At 60.4% G+C, this 19,601-nt stretch overlaps 1 protein-coding gene across 6 annotated transcripts; it reads left to right on the top strand.

Annotated features, from left to right (window-relative positions):
- Positions 1–1,249: 1,249 nt before the first annotated feature.
- Positions 1,250–17,556, top strand: TRMU (tRNA mitochondrial 2-thiouridylase). 6 transcript variants are annotated; one of them, XM_047785963.1, is made up of 11 exons: positions 1,250–1,396; positions 5,621–5,786; positions 6,484–6,590; positions 8,834–8,956; positions 12,389–12,561; positions 14,116–14,169; positions 14,253–14,319; positions 15,410–15,690; positions 16,050–16,194; positions 16,588–16,670; positions 17,062–17,556. In XM_047785963.1, the coding sequence occupies exons 1-11, from the start codon at positions 1,315–1,317 to the stop codon at positions 17,224–17,226; spliced, it is 1,446 nt and encodes a 481-aa protein (XP_047641919.1). In that variant the 5' UTR covers positions 1,250–1,314; the 3' UTR covers positions 17,227–17,556. The 6 variants fall into 6 exon arrangements, with proteins under 6 accessions (XP_047641919.1, XP_047641917.1, XP_047641922.1 ...); XM_047785961.1 differs by having other exon boundaries at positions 1,254–1,396; positions 15,590–15,690; XM_047785966.1 differs by lacking the exon at positions 16,588–16,670 and having other exon boundaries at positions 1,254–1,396; positions 15,590–15,690.
- Positions 17,557–19,601: the final 2,045 nt, after the last annotated feature.

The raw sequence follows: 19,601 nt of genomic DNA, 5'->3' as shown, positions 1-19,601 counted from the left end.
CACGGTGAAGTGCACCAAGTTTTTAAACGTGAAAAAGAATGAAATGAGAAATAACAGGTACACAGCCCACTGCGAGGGTAAGAAATGTTCCGAGAAGTTTTTTTCTGTACATGTGTTACAGGGTGGCGCGTCCTCTGGGCTGCGCTGTAAATTGTGACTGTGAGTTGAAGTCGAAAAAGTTGAGCTGCTGGTTTAACAAATGCCGGTATCTTGCACACGTGGACTGGAGCCTCTGGGGTCAAACCAAATCCCAAAGTCCTCGGAGGCCTGTGGCACTCTTGGTTTGAGCTGTGTCATCCTGACCACACTGACGGCCCCCTCCTCGCTGTCCCAGCCTCTCGCCCAGTCACTGGACCTCCAGCCAGCTCGGTTTTATCAAGGTCTCCTAGCTGGGCCTCTTTGCTTTCATTTACACCCGATTCCCTTCCCACACCCTTCTATTAGGCTCAGCGAATGTTCCTAGGTGCAGGCTCCCCTTGACTCCTAGCCTCGCTTATTCCTGCAGGAACAGATGCATCTCCGGAGGGGCACCCCCAGTGCAGCTCACACGGTGAAGCTGACCTCGCCGGCCCCTTTGGTCCTCAGAGAACACCCCTCAAGACAGTATCATCAACTCCTCCATCCTCTTTCTCATCCCCTATGTCCATCCCACCAGCAAGGGCTATAGATTTTACGTCCGAACACGCATCTTTCTGTCTCCACCACCTCCTTCCCAGACGGCTGGGGTCGTGACCTCCTAGCCAGGCCTCAGCTCCTGTCCACAGCGCAGCAGCGAACATCTAGGAACTTCACTAGGATGGCCTCGCGGCCTGGCCCTACACCGTCCCCGAGGCCCAGGGCCTTTGGGCGAGGCCCTCCGCTTGCTATTCTTTTTCTCCTCATTAGCTAAACCCTGATCCCCCTTCCAGAAGAACCTCGCTCAACCTCAGGGCCTTTCGTTTACCAGCCTGGCTACAGGGCGCCCGCCTAAGCCGCACACGCCTGTGGGTGCTGGGAACACAGCCGCGAACCACACACGCAGACACACAAGACACACACGCTTGCGCAGCACGGTCCGGGCGCGCTAGACACCAGGGCTCACCAAGGAGGCCGGAACAGAGCGGGGAGGGCGTTGGGCGTGGGCAGAGACCCCGCCTCCGAGCGGAACCCCGGGGACTGGCCCGCCGAGCGGAACGCCGGACGACGACCACGCGTTTCCGGCCGGGCCTCATCTGCGCGCGTCGCCGGGGGCGGGACTTCCGGCGCGGCGCGGAAGCGGCGGCGGCGACGGCGGCGGCGACAGCGGCGGCAGTGGGGCAAGTTGGCAGCACTCGGATGCAGGCGGCGCGGCACGTCGTGTGCGCCCTGTCCGGCGGGGTGGACAGCGCGGTGGCCGCGCTGCTGTTGAGGCGGAGAGGTGAGGTGGCCCCTTCTCGGGAGTCCTGCCCCGTCCCGCGGGCCTTGGGTGGCGCCCCCTCTCAGCTGTGCGTGGAGCGCTGTGGGACCCGGGTCCTCGCTGGGGCGCCCCGGCCCCTCTTCCTCTGCCTGGGCGTCGGGAGAGCGCGCGACGGCAGCCGGGGCAGTCGGGCCCCCGTAACCGACGCCGTGGAGGGTGGATCTCCGACTTGAGGGCACCGCGTTTTTCCCTGACCCAGCGCCCCGGGGTCATGGCGGCGGCGTCCGCACTTAGCCAGGGGCGGGCGCAGACGTGAGCGGCGCTGACCTCTGCGGGCACAGCAGCCTCCGTCGAGGGCCTTGTCTTTACGATGGACGAAGGGACCATCAGCAGCGTGTGCGACCATACCGACGGGCAGTCTGCTTATTTATTTATTTTGCTTTTTAGAGCAGCACCGGCGGCATATGGAGGTTCCCAGCCTAGGGGTCGAATCAGAGCTGTAGCCGCCGGCCTACACCAGAGCCACAACAACACCGGATCCGAGCCTCATCTGTGACCTCCACTACAGCTCACGGCAACACCGGATCCTTAACCCACTGAGCGCGGCCAAGGATGGGACCTTCAACCTCATGGTTCCTAATGGGCTTCGTTGCCGCTGCTGCACAAGGGGAACTCCCAGTCTACTTGTTAAACCATGTTCATGTTCTCCATTGAATGGATGGCAGATTTCTGTGCAAAAGCGCTTGTATTTCTCAGGCGTCCAAAGGGTGCCTCCAGCTGGGGATATTCTCCATGTGTGTGGCCCTCCCTCACTCTGAGGCCTCGCACACACCTAGTGACGCTTGTGGACCCTCTGCTATGAGCCGTGCTGGAGACTCCAAATGCAGAGTGAATGGGAGGTGCCCAACCTGGGACACGTCGCTTAAGCTCTCCCTGTCAAATGCCTACCTCCCAGAGTCACTGAAGTATTAAATAACAGCACATACAGCGTGTTGCACAGCGCATATTAGGCACTCAGAAAAACAGTAGTGTCTGGGGTTCCCATCTTGGCTCAGCAGAAACAAACCTGACTAGTATCCATGAGGATGCAGGTTTGATCCCTGGCCTTGATCAGTGTGTTAAGGATCCGGCGTTGCCGTGAGATGTGGTGTGGGTCGCAGACGCAGCTTAGATCCCGAGTTGCTGTGGCTCTGGCATAGGTGGACAGCTGTATCTCCGATTGGACCCCTAGTCTGGGAACTTCCATATGCTGCAGGTGCAGTCCTAAAAAGTGGGAAAAAAAGACAAAACCATAACTAGTCGTGGCTATTCGTTCATATTATTAACAACCATATCTGTTACGAAAGGTTTAATAAGTGTTAATCAGAAGTACAGGAGTTTCTGTCGTGATGCAGTGGTTAACGAATCCGACTAGGAACCATGAGGTTGCGGGTTTGGTCCCTGCCCTTGCTCAGTGGGTTAACGATCTGGTGTTGCCGTGAGCTGTGGTGTAGGTCGCAGATGCGGCTCGGATCCCGCATTGCTGTGGCTCTGGCGTAGGCCGGCGGCTACGGCTCTGATTCGACCCCTAGCCTGGGAACCTCCATATGCCGAGGAAGCGGCCCAAGAAACGGCAAAAAGCCAAAAAAAAAAAAAAAGAAGTACAGGCAGGAGTTCTTGTTGTGGTGCAGTGGAAATGAATCCAACTGGGAACCATGAGGTTGCGGGTTCAATCCCTGGCCTTGCTCAGTGGGTTAAGGATCCGGCGTTGCTGTGGCTGTGGTGTCGGCCGGCAGCTACAGGTTCGATTGGACCCCCAGCCTGGGAACCTCCACATGCCGCAGGTGTGGCCCTAAAAAGACAAAAAAAGCCAAAAAAAAAAAAAAAAGAAGAAGTGCAGGCAGACTGTAAGCGTGCATAATTGTGAGGAAGGTTGGATCAGCAGGCCACAGAGGCGGTGGAGTTTGAGCTGAGACTGTTGTCAGACCCACGTCCAGGGAGCCCACACCAAAAGCCTGAGTTTGGAACGGAGAAGGGCTAATTAGGGCAGGACCGGGAAGTTGGGAGACCTGGACTCGTCCCGAAGCCGTGGTTACAGGACTTGAAGGAAGAGTAGGATTTCACTGAGCAAAGATCCGGAGTCATGACGTGAGGCGGAGAGCACATCTGGCCGAGCCAGCGCAGGGCAGAAGCCAGAGACACGAAGGTGTCGGCCGGGTCTGGCCAGAGGGAGGTGGAAGGGGAGGAGGGTGGGGGGAGGGTGAGCCCCGGTTAGGGAGTGAGTTCTGTCAGATACCCGGCTGTGTCGGGTGGCAGTGCAGCGTCCTCTGACAAGGCCGGGACGTGTCGGGGGAGACGCGGGACACTGCATCCATTAGGAAGGTGAGCGCGCCTCCTCCTCGGAGTCCAGATAGTCCAGCTTCCTTGGGCCTTCCTGCTCCCATGGGGAAGCCGATGGACGTAGCAGAAGAAAAGCCTCCTCCTCTCTGCTTGGCCTCCAGGTCTTTCCCAGTCTCACTGGAGGCGCACGTTTTGTCGTGTGCTCCTGGGGCAGGCAAGGTGCTCCAGTCCCATCCTAGACTGCCTGAGGCCGTGCGCTTGCAAGTGGGTCACATCTCCGGGAGAAAGATGAGGAGATAGGTGAGGCTGTACAAGAGGGGATTTCTTTATCTTTTTTTTTTTTTTTGGTCTTTTTAGGGCTGCACCACGCATATTCAGGCTAGGGGGGAATTGGAGCCATAGCCACAAGCCTGTGTCACAGCCACAGCAGTGCTAGATCCAAGCTGCATCTGTGACTTACACCTTGGCTTGCTACAAAGCCAAATCCTTATCCCACTGAGCGAGGCCAGGGATTGAACCCGCATCCTCATGGATACTAGTCAGGTTCTTAACCCGCTGAGCCACAGTGGGAACTCCAGGAGAGGGGATTTTTAAAGCTCTGGGTGTGGAGTTGTGTGTGTGCTCTGTTTAAGCTCTTGTTCTGGTGCCGAACACCGGGCACATGGCTGGATGAGACGCAGCAGCGCCTGTGGTCAGAGGGGGTGGCTCGGTGCTCTAGTGAGGGGCTGGGGGCCACTGGCCGGCAGTGCTGGAGCCCAGCGTGCTTTGCGCTGTAAGAGAAGCAGAGTCAGGGGGTTTGGGAGGCAGAGGAGGGGCCTGTCACCTGCTGGGGTGGGGGTCGTTCGCCATGTGGAGTTTTAGTTTTGGCAAAGCTCTGTCACTGAATCTCTGTTCTCTGGAGACCATTTTAAACCTTTTGCAGCCAGATGCCCTGTCTTCGATTGCATTGAGCCTTTACCCCAAAGAAACAGATTTCTCATAGGTGGTGGGCACCTGTGCAGTGCTGAAGTTGGTCTCGGGTACTCTGTCAGCCACAGAAAAGGGAAAAAATAAGTCTCAAAATATAGAGACAGGACAGCTCTTAAAGTAAAGCAAGCCCCCCTCAATTTTTTTTTGACGGCACTTGTGGCGTGTGGACGCTCCTGAGCCAGAGGTCGAACCCATGCCGCAGCAGTGACAACGCTGGATCCTTAACCTGCTGAGCCACAGGGAGCTGCAAAGTGACGGCAGTGTGAATGGCCTTTAGGTTGAGGACTGGGAGTCTCATTCTCAGCTGGCAGTTGGAAGTAGCTTATGAAATAAGTTTACTTTTCTGGTGACTGAGGGTGGTTTTTATTTGCTTTGAAACATTTTGTGGACTTTCTGCGTTCCCTTCGTTCAGTCAGCACACCTTTGCTGCGTCTCCCTTTGTGTGAGGCATCGTGCTGACAGTGTGGGGACCCAGCGATGACGACGTACCGTCTTGCTGTTCCCGTGGGGACGCAGGCAGGCAGCCCCGCAGGGGAGTGTGGTGACAGAGGCCTTACCACGGGCAGCGGGAGGCTTGGGGTAGGACCATCAGCTGGGAGTCAGGGTGGTTTTGCACTAAGATCTGGTCTGAGCACCGAAGGCCACGTGCCCAGGGGGGTGCCGGGCACACTGGTGCACAGAGGCACAGGAAAGTTCCTTTTTCCACCCATGGTTGGTTTTGTCTTTTTTTTTTTTAGGGCCGCACCCGCAGCATATGGAGGTTCCCAGGTCAGGGGTCACATCTGAGCCGCGTCTGCGACCCACACCACAGCCACAGCAACACTGGATCCATAACCCACTGAGCGAGGCCACATCCTCATGGACACCAGCTGGGTCCGTTAACCGCTGAGCCACGAAGGGAACCCCCTGTGGCTGGTTTTATTCACTGCCTTTAATGTGCCCTTGGTGCCTCCCCAGGTTACCAGGTGACAGGGGTGTTTATGAAGAACTGGGACTCGCTGGATGAGCGGGGGGTGTGCGCCGCCGACAAAGACTGCGAGGACGCGTACAGGGTGTGCCAGATCCTAGACCTCCCCTTCCGGCAAGTGTCCTACGTGAAGGAGTACTGGCATGATGTGTTCAGGTGGGTGTGGGTCCCGCGGGGCCGCGAGCTCTTTCCCAGGGCAGGGCTACCGTAGCCGGCCAGGCTGATGGCCTGCAGCCGGCGCTTCTGGGCCGGTGGTGCCAAAGGCCGCGTGTGGGAGGCTCAGCCGCTCTCGGGGAGTCCGCGTTAGAGCCCAGGCCTGCGTCCCAGCGCACCCTGGCTCTTAATTCCTGCTGTGCGCCACCTGCCGGGAGTCTCTTTAATGTCTCTGGAATCTTGAGAGGTTTCTGCAGTTAAGGTAGCTCAGAGGAGCCGGGGTGGCGGTCTCCCCTGCAAGGCTGGCTGAGACTGGCCCGAGGACGGATCCACTGGGCAGTAGATGTCAGGCTGAGGAGTCAGGTGGGGTCCTTGTTGAAAGGGACCCGGGTCTGGGCCTGGGATGGGGCCTGGGCATTGCACTCTTTCAGGCCCTCCGCTGATTCCGGTGGAGGGGGTCCTGTGGGTTTTTGGGCAGCAGTGCCACGGGGCTGCGTGTCTGAGGAGTGGAGCTGCAGCCGCCTCTGCACAGATGTTTGGTGCAAATACTGAGAATGGCCCTATACCGAAGGTTTCCTGTTTTGCAGAAAATTATGGTTTTGATAAGACAAGGAGAGACTCTAAGCAAGTAATTTAATGGGTTTATCTTTGGAGGGATGTTTCACACTTCGAAATGAATGGTCTTTTTCTCTTATTCCAGCGATTTCTTAAATGAATACGAGAAAGGAAGAACTCCCAATCCTGACATCATCTGCAACAAGCACATCAAGTTCAGTTGCTTTTTTAATTATGCCGTGGATAATCTTGGTGAGTAATTTGGATCGTCTTTCTTTGTCTTTTTAAAAACCCCAAGGTTCCCGGGAGCTGCGGTTGGTTTCAGTGTGTATCTGCTGGATGGTGGTGGCTTTTCTGCATCTGCGGATGTAGAGCTTAAAATTGAGGAGCTCACCGATGTAGTCGGCCCAGCGTGGGACAGGTATTTCCGTCAGACTCCAGAGCAGGAGTCATAGCTGAGCCCGGGGGGCACGGCACGGCCTCAGCTCTCCCGCTGCTGCTCGTAGTTAATGTCATTGCCAAAGCCTCGTGTTAAGGGAACATTTGGACTCCGATGACAAAGATGAGTCACGCACCACATCCTTCGTCATCACGCACACGCGAAGCCCCTTGGGCAGCAGGGACGCAGACCGCGTGAGAAGTACGGTCCCTCGGCCTCTGGGGACCAACCTAGGATGGCCTGGGTCGCAGCCTTGAGCTCAGCCTGCTTGAGAGGCATGTGGGCCATTGGATGCTCTTTGGAAACGTGGGTGCTCACACCATTACTGCTGCTTCCTTTGTGTGTCTGTGTGTGTTTTAGGGCCACACCCGAAGCATGTGGAGGTGCCCAGGCTAGGGGTCCAATCAGAGCTCTAGCCACCGGCCTACACCACAGCCACAGCAGCGCCAGATCCGAGCTGTGTCTGTGACCTACACTGCAGCTCTCGGCAACACCGGATCCTAAACCCACTGAGGGAGGCCAGGGGTTGAACCTACTTCCTCATGGGTACCAGTTGGGTTCATTACCACTGAGCCCCAATGGGAACTCCCCTGCTGCTTCCATTTGTAACGGATTCCAGAGGCCGACTGTCTGCTCTGTGACGTCAGGGTCATCGTGGCAACAGATACAGCAAATCCAGAAGCACGACTTCCCACCCCAGGTAGAGGAGTGGCCTTGGCCTCTGCCTGTGTCTCGTGCTTGGGAAAGTGGGTTGAACGTTACCCGGCAGCCCAGGCTTCTCGCCATTTTGCATAATGTGGACAGAGGCAATTAGATATGCTCTTTGGTCCTTCACTGTGACAAAAACCATATGTATTGATCAGAGACAGTGGAAAACTATAGAAGAGCGAAAAACGGAGGGAAGGTGTCAGCTATCCTTTCACCTCCTGGAATCAAAGGAGAAGATTTTCTTTTCTTTGCTTTTTTTTTTTTTTTTTTGGCTTTTTGCCATTTTCATGGGCCGCTCCCGCGGCATGTGGAGGTTCCCAGGCTAGAGGTCGAATTGGAGTTGCAGCTGCCAGCCTACGCCAGAGCCACAGCAACAGAGCCACAGCCACGCGGGATCCGAGCTGCATCTGCGATCGACACCACAGCTCACGGCAACGCCGGATCCTTAACCCTCTGAGCCAGGCCAGGGATTGAACCCTCAACCTCATGGTTCCCGTCGGACTCGTTAACCACTGCGCCACAACAGAAACGCCTTTTTTTTTTTTGCAAAGGAGAAGGTTTTCTGATGTTTTGTCTTCATTTTTATCTGGACATGAAAAAAAGTGGAGTCCTAGATGCTTTTGCTACTGAACAGTATCATAAGTATCTTCCCAGCGCCGTTAAAAATTCTGCGTGAATGGCACTGCTATCACGGCTTTATGTATTATTGATTTATTTCATGTTCTCCTGCTGTTGGACATTTTGGTTGTTTTCCGTTTCTCCTTGGTTTAAGAAACACTGAGAGGCGCTTTCTGTACTTAAAGCTTTGTGTGCGTATCTGACTTTCTCCTTAAGCTAGAGCGAGTGGACAACAGCTGGATGTTAACTTTCGAAAGGCGCTCAGAGAGGCCGTGAGACCTGTCGCAGGTGACGTCCCCCAGAGGTCCTGCTGTGGTGCAGCTGGTTAATGAGTCAGCTTGTCTCTGCGGCCGTGCAGTCCAATCCCTGGGCCCGAGCAGTGGGTTAAGGATCCGGGGTTGCTGCAGCTGTGGTGCTGGTCGCAGCTGCAGTTTGGATTCGATCCCTGGCCTGGGAACTTCTCTATGCAGCGGGGGTGGCTGCAAAAAGAAAGATGAAAGTTTAAAGACTCACAAGCTGCTTGTCCAGCAGAAGTTCGGGTGTTCAGGAATTTCTCTGCTCCCTGGGCTCTGGGTGCTGCGGGGGACAGGGCGCAGTCCCCCCCCCCCCCCCGCCCTGGCGGAAGACCTGGTGTCTGCCCGCCGCCCTGCACCCGCCCCCGGGCTCGTCCTGGCCACGGCCAGCAAGTGCGAGTCTAAAGCGGATTGTTATGCTCCTTAAACCCTCCCAGGAGCAGATGCCGTTGCCACGGGTCACTATGCGAGGACGTCCCAGGAAGATGAGGAGGTCTTCCGGCAGAAACACATCCGGAGGCCAGAGGGGCTCTTCAGGAACCGATTTGAAGTTAGAAGTGGTGAGTGAGCGTGCCCGCGTCAGAGCCCGAGTGTTTGTGCACAGCGGGAAAGATCGTGGAGCGTGACCGCGGGTTGTCTGAGCACCCCGCCCCACCTCTCTCTGAGTTCCACACTCGCGCCTCGGTTTGGTTTCCTTTGAAAAGGGACAGTCACTGGGAGGTCGCGTCCCCAAGGGCCTGTGGTTGGTACCAGGAGGGGGCTGAGGCAGGTGCCCAGGCCAGGGCTGCCGGGGAACGGAAGCCGCGATTGGTCCCCTGGTTCCAGGGGAATGTGTGTCAGGCATACCTGCCGCCTGAGAGGCCCTGGTCTTACCCTTGGGTTTGGGGGGGCTTGGGGTCGAGTGACCTGACAGTCAGGCACAGGCCTGGCAGCCAGGCTTGTGACTCTGCTTATAAGTTCATTTATCGGGGTCAGAGCCTCACCTTCCAAGATGCCCAGCAGCCACCTGCAGAGCTGCCGGCGGGTCCCGTGCGTGTGTGTTATAGCCAAGAGGGCTTCGCATCAAGTGAGAGACAAATGGGCCTGAGAGCCGTGTTTCTGCAGGCAGTGGCCTTGTAGGATCACGGGGGTGGCGGTGTGGGGGCTGAGCGTCCCCCTCCTCATGTCCGCCGGCCTCCCCGCCCCCCACGTGCTGTCTGTGTGCGCCCCACGGTGCCTCTCTTAGCTGTGGCAGGAGGGGGCGCTCTCGTCCCGCCTCTCAGATGAGGACTGAAGCCCCGCTGTGCTGTGCTCACTGCTGGGGAGGCCCGTGGCGCTAGGCGGTGGGGCTGGACTTCCGCAGGCTCCGTGCCCTTCCTGCCGTCCCCCAGGCCACCCACCCAATGTGAGGGCCTGTTCCCTTTCCCTCCGCCCCTCTCACAGCAGCCGAGGCCCCAGATCTCCTTACTGAGGGGCCCCGACAAGGCCTCTGCTGCCCTGATGTGGGGCGGCCTCCCGCTGCTGCCGCCGTCCCTGTGGGGATGCGCGGGGGACGGAGAGGTGGAGGCAGCGACCCTCCCCGCCTGCTGCCTTCCACCCTCCCTCCTGGGCACCCTCCACGGCAGGAGAACATGGGCTTGGTGCTCTGCCCGGGCGCGTGCAACTCCACGGCGGGAGTCGCCGGTGAGCGTGGGTCTGAGGGGTCTGAGAAGATGAAGCCTTTGTTTCGTGTCCAGCAGCCCGACTCGGGTCTCCTAGGAAGGGCGAGGCCCGGCAGGGCTCCCCAGGCCTCTTCGAGGGCCTGCACCCAGACCCGACTGCCGGGCACTGGCTGGTTCCGCGTGGTGGTTGTAATGGCACCACAGTGTCTTCGTTCTCTGTGGTGCTCAGAGATGTGTGTTCTTTTTTTGAGCATTGAAGCAGTGAAGGAGACGTAATTTTATTGGGGGTTTTTGGCCCAGCAGGCATTTTTTTAGCAGTAATAGATTACAGTTGAGCGGGGAGAAACCCCATGGTTAAAGTATATAAATTATTAAAATTTAGTGAAATGAAACCTAAGTAGTTTTACTTTGATAGAAGTTACTGTTCTTCATTCTTCCCCACTGTTTTTGATACCCAGAGTTTTCATTTTATTTTTTGGGCTGCTCCCACGGCACACACAAGTTCCTGGGCTAGGGTTGGAACCCACACTACAGCAGCAACGACACTGGATCCTTAACCCACCGAGCCACCAGGGAACTCCTGATGACTGGAGATTTTTATTTGACTTTTACTCAGTTGCCCTGGAGACCAGGACGAGGGCCTCCGGGCCTGGGTCCTGGGGGGTCCTGTGTGGGGCCAGCGGAGGTTGGCCGACCTGGGGAGTGAAGGTGCTGAATGAAGTTCCGGGCACAGGCAGACCCTCGCCTGGTGGGCGTCCTTCTCGGGGATTTAGGGTTGTCTGCTTTCTTTTTTAAAGATCATAGACTTTGAGTCTGTTTTAAAGAACTCAGAACTTGGGAATTCCCTTCATGGAGCAGTGGAAACGAATCTGACTAGGAACCAGGAGGCTGCAGGTTCGATCCCTGCCCTCGCTCAGTGGGTTAAGGATCCGGCGTTGCTGTGAGCTGTGGTGTAGGTCACAGCTGCGGCTCGGATCCCGCGTTGCTGTGGCTGTGGTGTAGGCTGGCAGCTGTAGTTCTGATTCGACCCCTAGCCTAGGAACCTCCATATGCCGCAGGCACGGCCCCCCCCCACCAAAAAAAATAAAAAAATAAAGTAACTCGAAACTTGGAGAAATTGCACATTGCTGCTGGTGTTTGGAGGCCTCTGTACACAGGGTTCGAATTCAGTTTTGAAACAAAAAATAGCATTTGGCAGATGAGCCTGCCCACCTGATGGCAGGTCGAGTGACCTCTGCTTTTCACTTGCCCCTTGATCTTGTTGTTTTGTGTGTGAAAGTGATGGCACAGATACGAGGAGGTCGGGCTCCGTCTCCAGCTAGGCCCTTCTGCCCCTGTGCCTTTGAGGGCAGGCACTGGGGTTATCTGAGCCTCGGTGTCCCCTGTTGCAGGGCTAGACCCAGGCAGATTTGAGGTCACGGGTGAGAAACGTTACCTCCACGAGAGCATGTTCCCCGCGTGCCTGGGACAAGCCGCACGGCGCGTGTGTGTGTGTGTGCGTGCACGTGCGCGTGTGCCCGGCTGTCCCTTGCCCTGGCTGTGAGAGCCGTGGGAGGAGCCGGAACCACTCGGATCACGCTCGCTTTTCGCCATCGGTCCCTGAGCTTTGTTTGTGGTCGTGGAAGTTCGGTGACACGCCAGGCAGGACCGAGCGGCCCGGAGACAGAGCCGGGCTGCCTTTGCTAAACCGCGCCCCGTGGCCGGCGTGGGTCGCCCCTCTGCGCCGTGGCCGTAACGCCGGGAAGGGGCTTTATGGTGCAGCGGAACATTAGAGGAGCAGCAGAGGAGCGTCTGACAGACGGCAGCCTGGTCCCGAGACAAAACCCACCGCCGCCGAGCAGGGAGGCGCGTCGAGCAGCCGGGTGCTGCTGGGGTGTGGGCTGGGCCGCTGGTGGGGCCTGGGGTCAGGGGGTTCCTCGGGAGCAGCCAGGGCCCGAACCCATCCCGTGGTTACCAGAAACCACAGCTGACACCACGGCAGCAGGATTTCCTGTGAGTGGTCTCATCCAGTTTCCCCAAAGGTGGCTGAACTCTTCTTATTACTTCAAAACATTCTGTCATGAGAGGCTTAATCTTTGAAAAGATTACAGTCTAGTATATAAACTGGAATGAGTTTCCTTCTCACATGAAACCTACCTTCCGCGTGTTTTTTTCAATAGTAGATAAATTCAGGATGAGAATTTTTCATACCTGGACCTCGATGGCTCTTTTTCTGGAAGCGGGCTATTGAGTATTGATCTTTGCTTCTGCCAGACCAGGGCTGGTCTGTCAAAGTAAACAGGAGGACGTTATTTAAAAGCAAAGTAGGATGATTTTTATCCCTGCAACATCTTCTGTTTTTGCTTTTGGCAGCGGTAAAGCTTCTCCAAGCAGCTGACAGCTTTAAAGACCAGACCTTCTTTCTCAGCCAGGTTTCCCAGGACGCCCTGCGGAGAACCCTCTTCCCCCTGGGGGGGTTAACGAAAGCGTTTGTAAAGAAAATAGCTGCTGAGAATAGACTCCATCATGTGCTTCAGAAAAAGGAGGTACGAGGAGTTCCCGTCGTGGCGCAGTGGTTAACGAATCCGACTAGGAACCATGAGGTTGCGGGTTCGATCCCTGCCCTTGCTCAGTGGGTTAAGGATCCGGCGTTGCCGTGAGCTATGGTGTAGGTTGCAGACGCAGCTCGGATCCCGCGTTGCTGTGGCTCTGGCGTAGGCCGGTGGCTACAGCTCCGATTCGACCCCTAGCCTGGGAACCTCCCATATGCTGCAGGAGCAGCCGAAGAAATGGCAAAAAGACAAAAAAAAAGAAAAAAAAAGAAAGAAAAAGGAGGTACGATTGGGGGCGTGTGTTCACGGCCACAGCCCCGCGTCCTGGGGTCCGGATGCTGATGTCATCAGTGGGCAGTGCTGTGACACGTGCAGAAAACAGCTGAAGAGTGACCTCCCCCGCCTGAGCCTCGGCCCCTCCCAGGTGGCAGCTTCCCGAGCAGCGCGGTGGCTCCAGATGAGAGCAGGGCGATGAGGACCGGGCCCCTGGGCGCCCTGCCCTGTGGGCACCCAGGTCTGTGTGCCGCACGCCCGCGTCGTGTGTGTCCTCTGCGCTGGGCCGCTGGCCTCTGAGGACACAGTGAGGGGCTCAGTCTCACTCCTGCTCATGGAGCTCAGGTCACGGGCAGACAGACCGACCCACTGTAGTCAGCGTGGGGGTGTCTCTGAGGGGCACGAGATGGCTGAGAAGACGCCAGGGGCTCTGGTTTAGATTGGGGGCCAGAGACAGGCAGGAAAGGCCTCGGAGGAAAGTGCCGCCTTCACCCTGAGGCCTGGCGGCAAGTAGGACTTGGGGTCACGTGGGCGGTCGGGCAGAGCCTGTGCAAAGGCCCTGTGCCTGGCACATTGGCGCTGAGGTGAAGCAGCGTGGTGAGGCCGCGCCCAGGGCAGGCCCCAGTCGGACCGGCCGTTTCGGGTTGAGGCGGCTCTGGCTGCAGCTGCCGCTCCATGTCTGTCCTGGGGACGGGCCTGGCTGTGCCCTGGTCGGCAGGTCCCCAAGGAGGGCACCCTGCACCCTGCCTGCAGCCATCCCCCGTCCATCTCTTCCCCTGGCGGTTTCTGGGTGGGATGGTGGGTGCTTGGGGAGCCACCCCACAGGACCCGCATTCTAGGGCTGCCACCAAGGTGCACGTGAGGAGGCGCAGGCGCGGGGCGCATGGCCTGGGGCCCCGGTCTCCTGCGCTGGGCGGCGTCACCTCGGGAGGAGGCTCCTTGCTGAGACCCTCCTGCGATGCTTCACCTCGTGGCCTGGCCTGTGCTTCCCGCTCCTGCCCTGGACTCAGGAGGGACAGTGGCCTGAGGGCTTGAGCAGCCGTATTTCCTGTCCCGGGGCGGCTGGTCTCACCGGCTGCAGCACAGGCAGGTGTGGTGTTGTCGGGCAGGGCCTGGACTGGGGACCCGAAATAGCCCCGCAGCTCTGTGTGGCTCTGACGGTGGCTGCAGGGCTGCAGGAGGGAGGCCGGTGCCCGGGGTCTCCGAGCCGACGCCGCCGGGGCAGCGCGGCCCCGCCTGGGTGGCTGGTCTCATGCAGCCTTCCTTCCGTTTCAGAGCATGGGCATCTGTTTCGTTGGTAAAAGGAACTTTGAGGATTTCATTCTTCAGGTGAGTGTCCTTGATGCCAACGGAGGGAGTCGTGTTTCTCCCCCGGACCCGCATCCGTTAGTGATGGACCCTGTGTTTTCCAGTATTTACAGCCTCGACCCGGTAAATTTATTTCTATAGAAGACAATAAGGTTCTGGGAACGCACAAAGGTGAGACGCGGCCTCCGGCTGCCCTTCCCACCGAGCCCCGTGGGGCATGCGCGGTGTGGGTGGAGCTCTGGGGACGCAGACGCACAGGAGCTCTGACGGGGCGTTTGGGTTTTGAGATGTGGGCTCCTTTTAAGCCTTGCAGCCCCTGGAAAGGATGCTATCTGGGGGAAAGAAAAGTTTGCTGGTGGCCTAGCAGTAGGGACTGGGCATTGTTGCTGCTGTGGCGCAGGTTCGATCCCTGGCCCGGGCACTTGTGCATGCTGCGGGGCAGCCACAAAATCAGAAGGAGCCCGCCTCACTCAGACGCCTCCTCTCTGGGCTGTGCGCTAAGCCCCTGTGAGCAGACTTGCCTTTCCCCTGTGTTCCGGGAGCCCTGGACTGCAGAAAACTCCCACCCCCAGGCACAGAGTTAGGTCAGCTTCACGAGACTCATGATTTAGGATGTGAAGAGATGGGATCAGAAGGGGGTCCTCGGGCCCGTGCGGCCCCCTCCTCTGCAGGCGGCTGTTGGGGCTGGAGCACCAGGACAGCGTGGGGAGGCCGGGTCAGGCGGGAGGTCACGCCCAGGAGGGAGGAGGGCGCTTGGGTCGATGAGCAGGGGGCCTTGGCCTGGGGACCCCGGACTCGGCCCCGCGTGGGTCTGACCTGCCGGAAGGACGAGGGCTCACTCCCAGCTGTGGACACTCACAGGGGGCTTGTTCCTTGGAGACCCCTCCCGCTGGTTTGGCTGGTGCTTTTCCCCTCCCTATTTTCTGTTGGGGGGAGTGGGGCCCAGACATCACTGTGACAGGAGGAGGTGACGGCCCTGCTGAGGCCAGAGCCACTCGGTGCCCCCACCCTGTCCCCGCAGGGCTGTCGGGGCTCAGGGGAGCCTGGCTCAGTTGCGCAGCCTGGAGAAGAGCACGGGGCAGGTGGTTCCCTCCGCTGCCTCTGCCCGTGCATGGGCATGGCGAGGGTGGTCCTGCCACCTGGCCTGTGGTGTTTGGGAGGCGGTGGGGTGTGCAGAGGGAGGCGGGGGGAGCTGGGCACGGGGAAGTCGGGGCAGCCCTGAGGCCCCAGCCCTCATTTGGTCAGTACCTGGAATCCACAGGCACATGGCTCCAGCGGGAGGCCTCGTGGCTTCAGGCAGGACACCTGGCCCACATTCGAAGGGAGTGTCCCTGTTCCTTGGGGATCGGGGGCCCCGCAGCTGGAACGGGCCTCGGCGCCCCGGCCCAGGAGTGCTGTTTGAAGCGGGACTCGCTCCCTCCCGGAGCACCTGTCTCCGTAGGCTGGTTCCTGTACACTCTGGGCCAGAGAGCCAAGATAGGGGGCTTGCGGGAGCCCTGGTACGTGGTGGAGAAGGACAGCGCCAGTGGCGACGTGCTCGTGGTGAGTCGGGCTGGTGAGGGGACGGCGGTCTGGGTACACTGAGCCCAGGGGGCCGAGACCTGCGGACTTGAACTTCTAGGAGGAGTGAGGTCCTGGGGTCGGCTTGCACACCCCTCTGCTGCTTGTTGCGTGGGACTGTGACCAGTGATTTTTTTCCCTCTGCCTCAGTTCCCTCGTCCGCCAAGGGGGGAGGGAGGCTGGTGGGTCAGCTGGTGGGTCGGATGGTGTGGTTTTGTGGTTTTCAGTGCATATTGGCCATTAATGATCATTGCCAGTGAGGTGCAGTGAGGGCTTTGGGGCGGGGACCCTCTGCCGAAGTGAGGTCTCCAGGGCGTCAGGACCTGGTGTCCCCTCCACAGGCCCCGCGGACAGACCACCCGGCCCTGTACAGGGACCTGCTGCGGACGGGCCGCGTGCACTGGATTGCGGAGGAGCCGCCGGCAGCCCTGGTCCGGGACAAGATGATGGCCTGCCACTTCCGCTTCCGCCACCAGATGGCGCTAGGTGACTGAGCCAGGGAGCTGCCGGGGAGGCCCCTTGTTAGGACAGGCGGTCGAGGTGGGGCAGGAAAGGCCCCCAGTGTTCAGATGATGTGACTGTCCAGCCCTCCCCACCCTCTGCCCAGGCCGGAGACAGCCCTGGGGGGCCAGCTGACCCTCCGTCCATGCCACGGGGAGGTTTTGGGGGAGAGGGTGGGGGACGAGGGTCCAGCTGGCAGGCTGGGCGCAGACAGTGTCTGTGCTGGCCCCAGGCCCAGGTGGGCAGCACCAAGCCCCTCTGGGTGTCCCCTGAGCTTCCTCTGTTCCCGCTGCCCGTTCCTCCTTCCCTGGGGCCTGGCCTGAGCCAAGCACACTTGGCAAGGCCGGTGCCCCCTCCAAGGTCCTTCTCTTCCATCAGTGCCCTGCGTGCTGACTCTTAATCAGGACGGCACCGTGTGGGTGACGGCTGTGGAGGCTGTGCGGGCTCTCACCCTGGGACAGGTGAGCGGGGCACCCAGCTTCTCCGGGGCGGCGGGCGGGGGGATGCCAACAGGCAGGCAGGCTGGGGCCTCTGCCCCGAGACTCTGCACTTCCTCCCATCAGAGCATCCGGTCTGCGGCTAGGGCAGAGGGGCTGCAGGCGCTCAGGTCATGGCCCTTGAGGGTGGGCGCACGGGCAGCCCTACGACCTTGAGGCCTGGCCCCTGGGAGGCCCGACTGCCCCGCCTCGGCCTGCCTCTGGTCTGGGCCTGGGGACAAGGACGGGGTGGGGTGGGGAGTGGACAGAGATTGCCCCTCCCCTGCCGCCAGCAGCCGCAGGTCTGGGCTCCTGGCTGCTCTGCGGGCGCTCGGATGCTGGCTGTCCCGCGGGTGACACGGCCTCTCGTTTCCAGTTCGCCGTGTTCTACAAAGGGGACGAGTGTCTAGGCAGCGGGAAGATCCTCCGCCTGGGGCCGTCCGCCTACACGCTCCAGAAGGGCAGGAGCAAGTCCGGAGCGACCACAGAGGGCTCCAGCGCCGGCCAGGGCGGTAGCCCGGGCCCGGGTCCCACGCTCTGACGAGGCTGAGCCGCCGCTGTGGAGTCACAGGGGAGGACGTGGAGGAGCGCGGCCGCCAGGGGCTCTGCCGCCGCCTGAACCGAGGGGGTGTGGCCCGGCCTGCTGCCCCCCGCCCTGGCCAGGCTGGCCCAGCTTCTGGAAAGCCTCCGGAGCCGTGGAGAACCCGTCTTCCCCGCCTGCTGGCTGGTGGGTCTGCCCCCCTGCCCCGGGGTTGGAGCTCCGCTTTCACAGCCCCAGGCAGGTTGCCCCAGGAACGCACCCGCGGGCCTGTGGGGGGTTGTACGGGCTGCAGGGACGGCATATCCAATAAAAACGCCGTCGGGATGTGGATTCTGACCTCGACCTCTACTGGGATCTGGGGGCGGCAGGGCGCTGGCCAGGCGGGACGGCAGGTGTGCGCGACCCAGGGGAGCGACCGTTCCCCGCCGCCTCCCCCAGGGCTGTGTGCGGAGGACCTGCGAGCAGCCTTGGGCTGCGTCCCAGTGTCTGAGGGCAAGGTGGAGGCCACCCGTCCCCCGGCTGCTCTGCCGCCCAGAAGCCACCCCTTGCACTGGGAGCTCCCCGCTCCCTGGCCCGTCACACGGGAAGCCGAAGGGCTGAAGGGGCCGGCGAGGGGGAACGCGGGGGATGAGGAGCCGGGGCGCCTGTCCGGGTCCCTTCAGGCTGCCCTCAGAGGATACCCCAGACCCTTAGGCGGCCGTGTCTTCTCGTCGTGGAAGGGCCGGGGGTCTTCCTGGGGCCTCTCGGCGAACACCAGGCCCATCCTAGGGCCACCCCCGGGACCTCATCCAAGGCTGCACCCCCTAACTCTGCCTCAGGCATTGGGCGTTTCGGGACATGGATGCTTAGACGGCACTCTGTGTGTGTGTGTGTGTGCGTGTGTGTGCGCACGTTTGTGTGTGCGGGGACAGCAGCTCAAGCAGGTGAGCGTACAGACCTTCAGAGCTGGCTTCGGCCTGGGGTGTTTTGGTCCCCGCTGTGTCCTGGGCTGGCTGTCGTGCTGTCAGTGGTTGACCGGCCGGCTGGGCCACAGCTGCAGGCCTCAGAGGTTTCGAGGTGCTTGGCTCCGCCTGCCCCCGCTGTCCTCATGGGCTCCGCCTCGGGAGGGGCCGACTGCACACCCCACTGCCTCCACTTCCCTGTCCTGAGGGTGAGGGTAGGACCCTGTCTGTGGCCCCCAGGGTCCCCCTGGAGGGAGGGCCTGGCCACGTGGTCCGGGTGGCAGGGTGGATGAGCCTCAGGCTCCCTTCTCCCCACTTCAGACCCAGTTTGTTCGTAGTGCTTCGAGCCTGTGGGGGCTGGAAGGGTGGCCCCCTGCCTCCTGTGGGCTGGAAGGTGCCCCAGGTACTGCGCTGATGGGTGGTGGGGGCCCCTCGGGAGGCAGTCACATGCGTGTGTGCGGGGACAGCAGCCTCCAGGGCTCAGAAACCCCCAGTGCTGGGGGTGGGACTGCAGGGCCAGCCCTGGTCAAGACGCCCGGGTCGAGCACCGGGTGGTAGGCAGCCCGGGACCCACAGTGAGGACTGGGCTTCCTTGCGAACAGGGAGGGGAGGGGCCTGAGCAAAGGGTCCCTCTGGCCTGTTTGAGGACAGGACAGGACCAGGCAGGCTATGGAGGGTGGGTGTGGGGGCTAGAGTGGGTCCGGGAGCAAGGAGCTGACCACCAAGCCCTGGTCCCGACACGCGTGGCTGGCAGTGTGTGCAGAGCAGGGCGTTGTCCAGAGGGCGGCGGGGTCCAGATGCCTTGCTTCTCCCTAGCGGCTCAGGGTGGACGCTTCCCCAGCCCAGCGCAGTCACCCTCCTGCACAGCCGGCTCCCAACCCAGGGCAAGGGGGCGAGGCTGGGAACTGACCCCACACTTGGGACTTGCTTTGGGTTTCGGGGAGTGGCTTCAGGCCTGGCATGGCGTCCCTGCTGGCCTGGGGCGAGGGGCCCGAGCAGGGCTGTGCCCCAGACATCTGAGTGTGACCCTGCATCAGAGGGGCACCCGCTGTGCTGTGGGGGAGCTGTGAGAGCTGCACCAGCCCCCGCCCCCCACCCCAGAGGCGCCCAGTCCTGGAGTTGTGAGGGGCCAGGGACCTGGACCTGGACTCTGCTCTGCAGAGGGCAAGGCCCACAGGCAGGACGCACCCCCGTGGGAACTGAGGGCCCTGGCCCCACCCCAGAGCCCAGCGGCATCTTCCCTCCATGCCGTCCTGGCTCAAGGGAGCAGCCTCGGGGGAGCTGGAGCCCCACGCCCCCTTCTCGGCCTCTGGGCCCTGCCTTGGCTCTCTCCCACCCATGCCTCGCCCAGCAGTGGGGAGGGGGCCAGAGCAGACACGGCCCACGCTTGCCACCCTGCCACGCAGCCTCTGAGTCGGTTCCCACAATCCAGAT

Source organism: Phacochoerus africanus, chromosome 7 (assembly GCF_016906955.1).
Source record: "Phacochoerus africanus isolate WHEZ1 chromosome 7, ROS_Pafr_v1, whole genome shotgun sequence".
NCBI classification, from domain to species: domain Eukaryota; kingdom Metazoa; phylum Chordata; class Mammalia; order Artiodactyla; family Suidae; genus Phacochoerus; species Phacochoerus africanus.
This window is presented reverse-complemented; position numbering and strand designations above follow the sequence as displayed.

Bases quoted from the DNA above. Each gene is read 5' to 3' on its own strand.
- TRMU (XM_047785963.1), top strand. From the start codon at position 1,315: ATGCAGGCGGCGCGGCACGTCGTGTGCGCCCTGTCCGGCGGGGTGGAC. The intron at 1,397-5,620 runs GTGAGGTGGCCC...GTGCCTCCCCAG, and splicing joins GCTGCTGTTGAGGCGGAGAG to GTTACCAGGTGACAGGGGTG. The intron at 15,691-16,049 runs GTGAGTCGGGCT...TCCCCTCCACAG, and splicing joins CCAGTGGCGACGTGCTCGTG to GCCCCGCGGACAGACCACCC.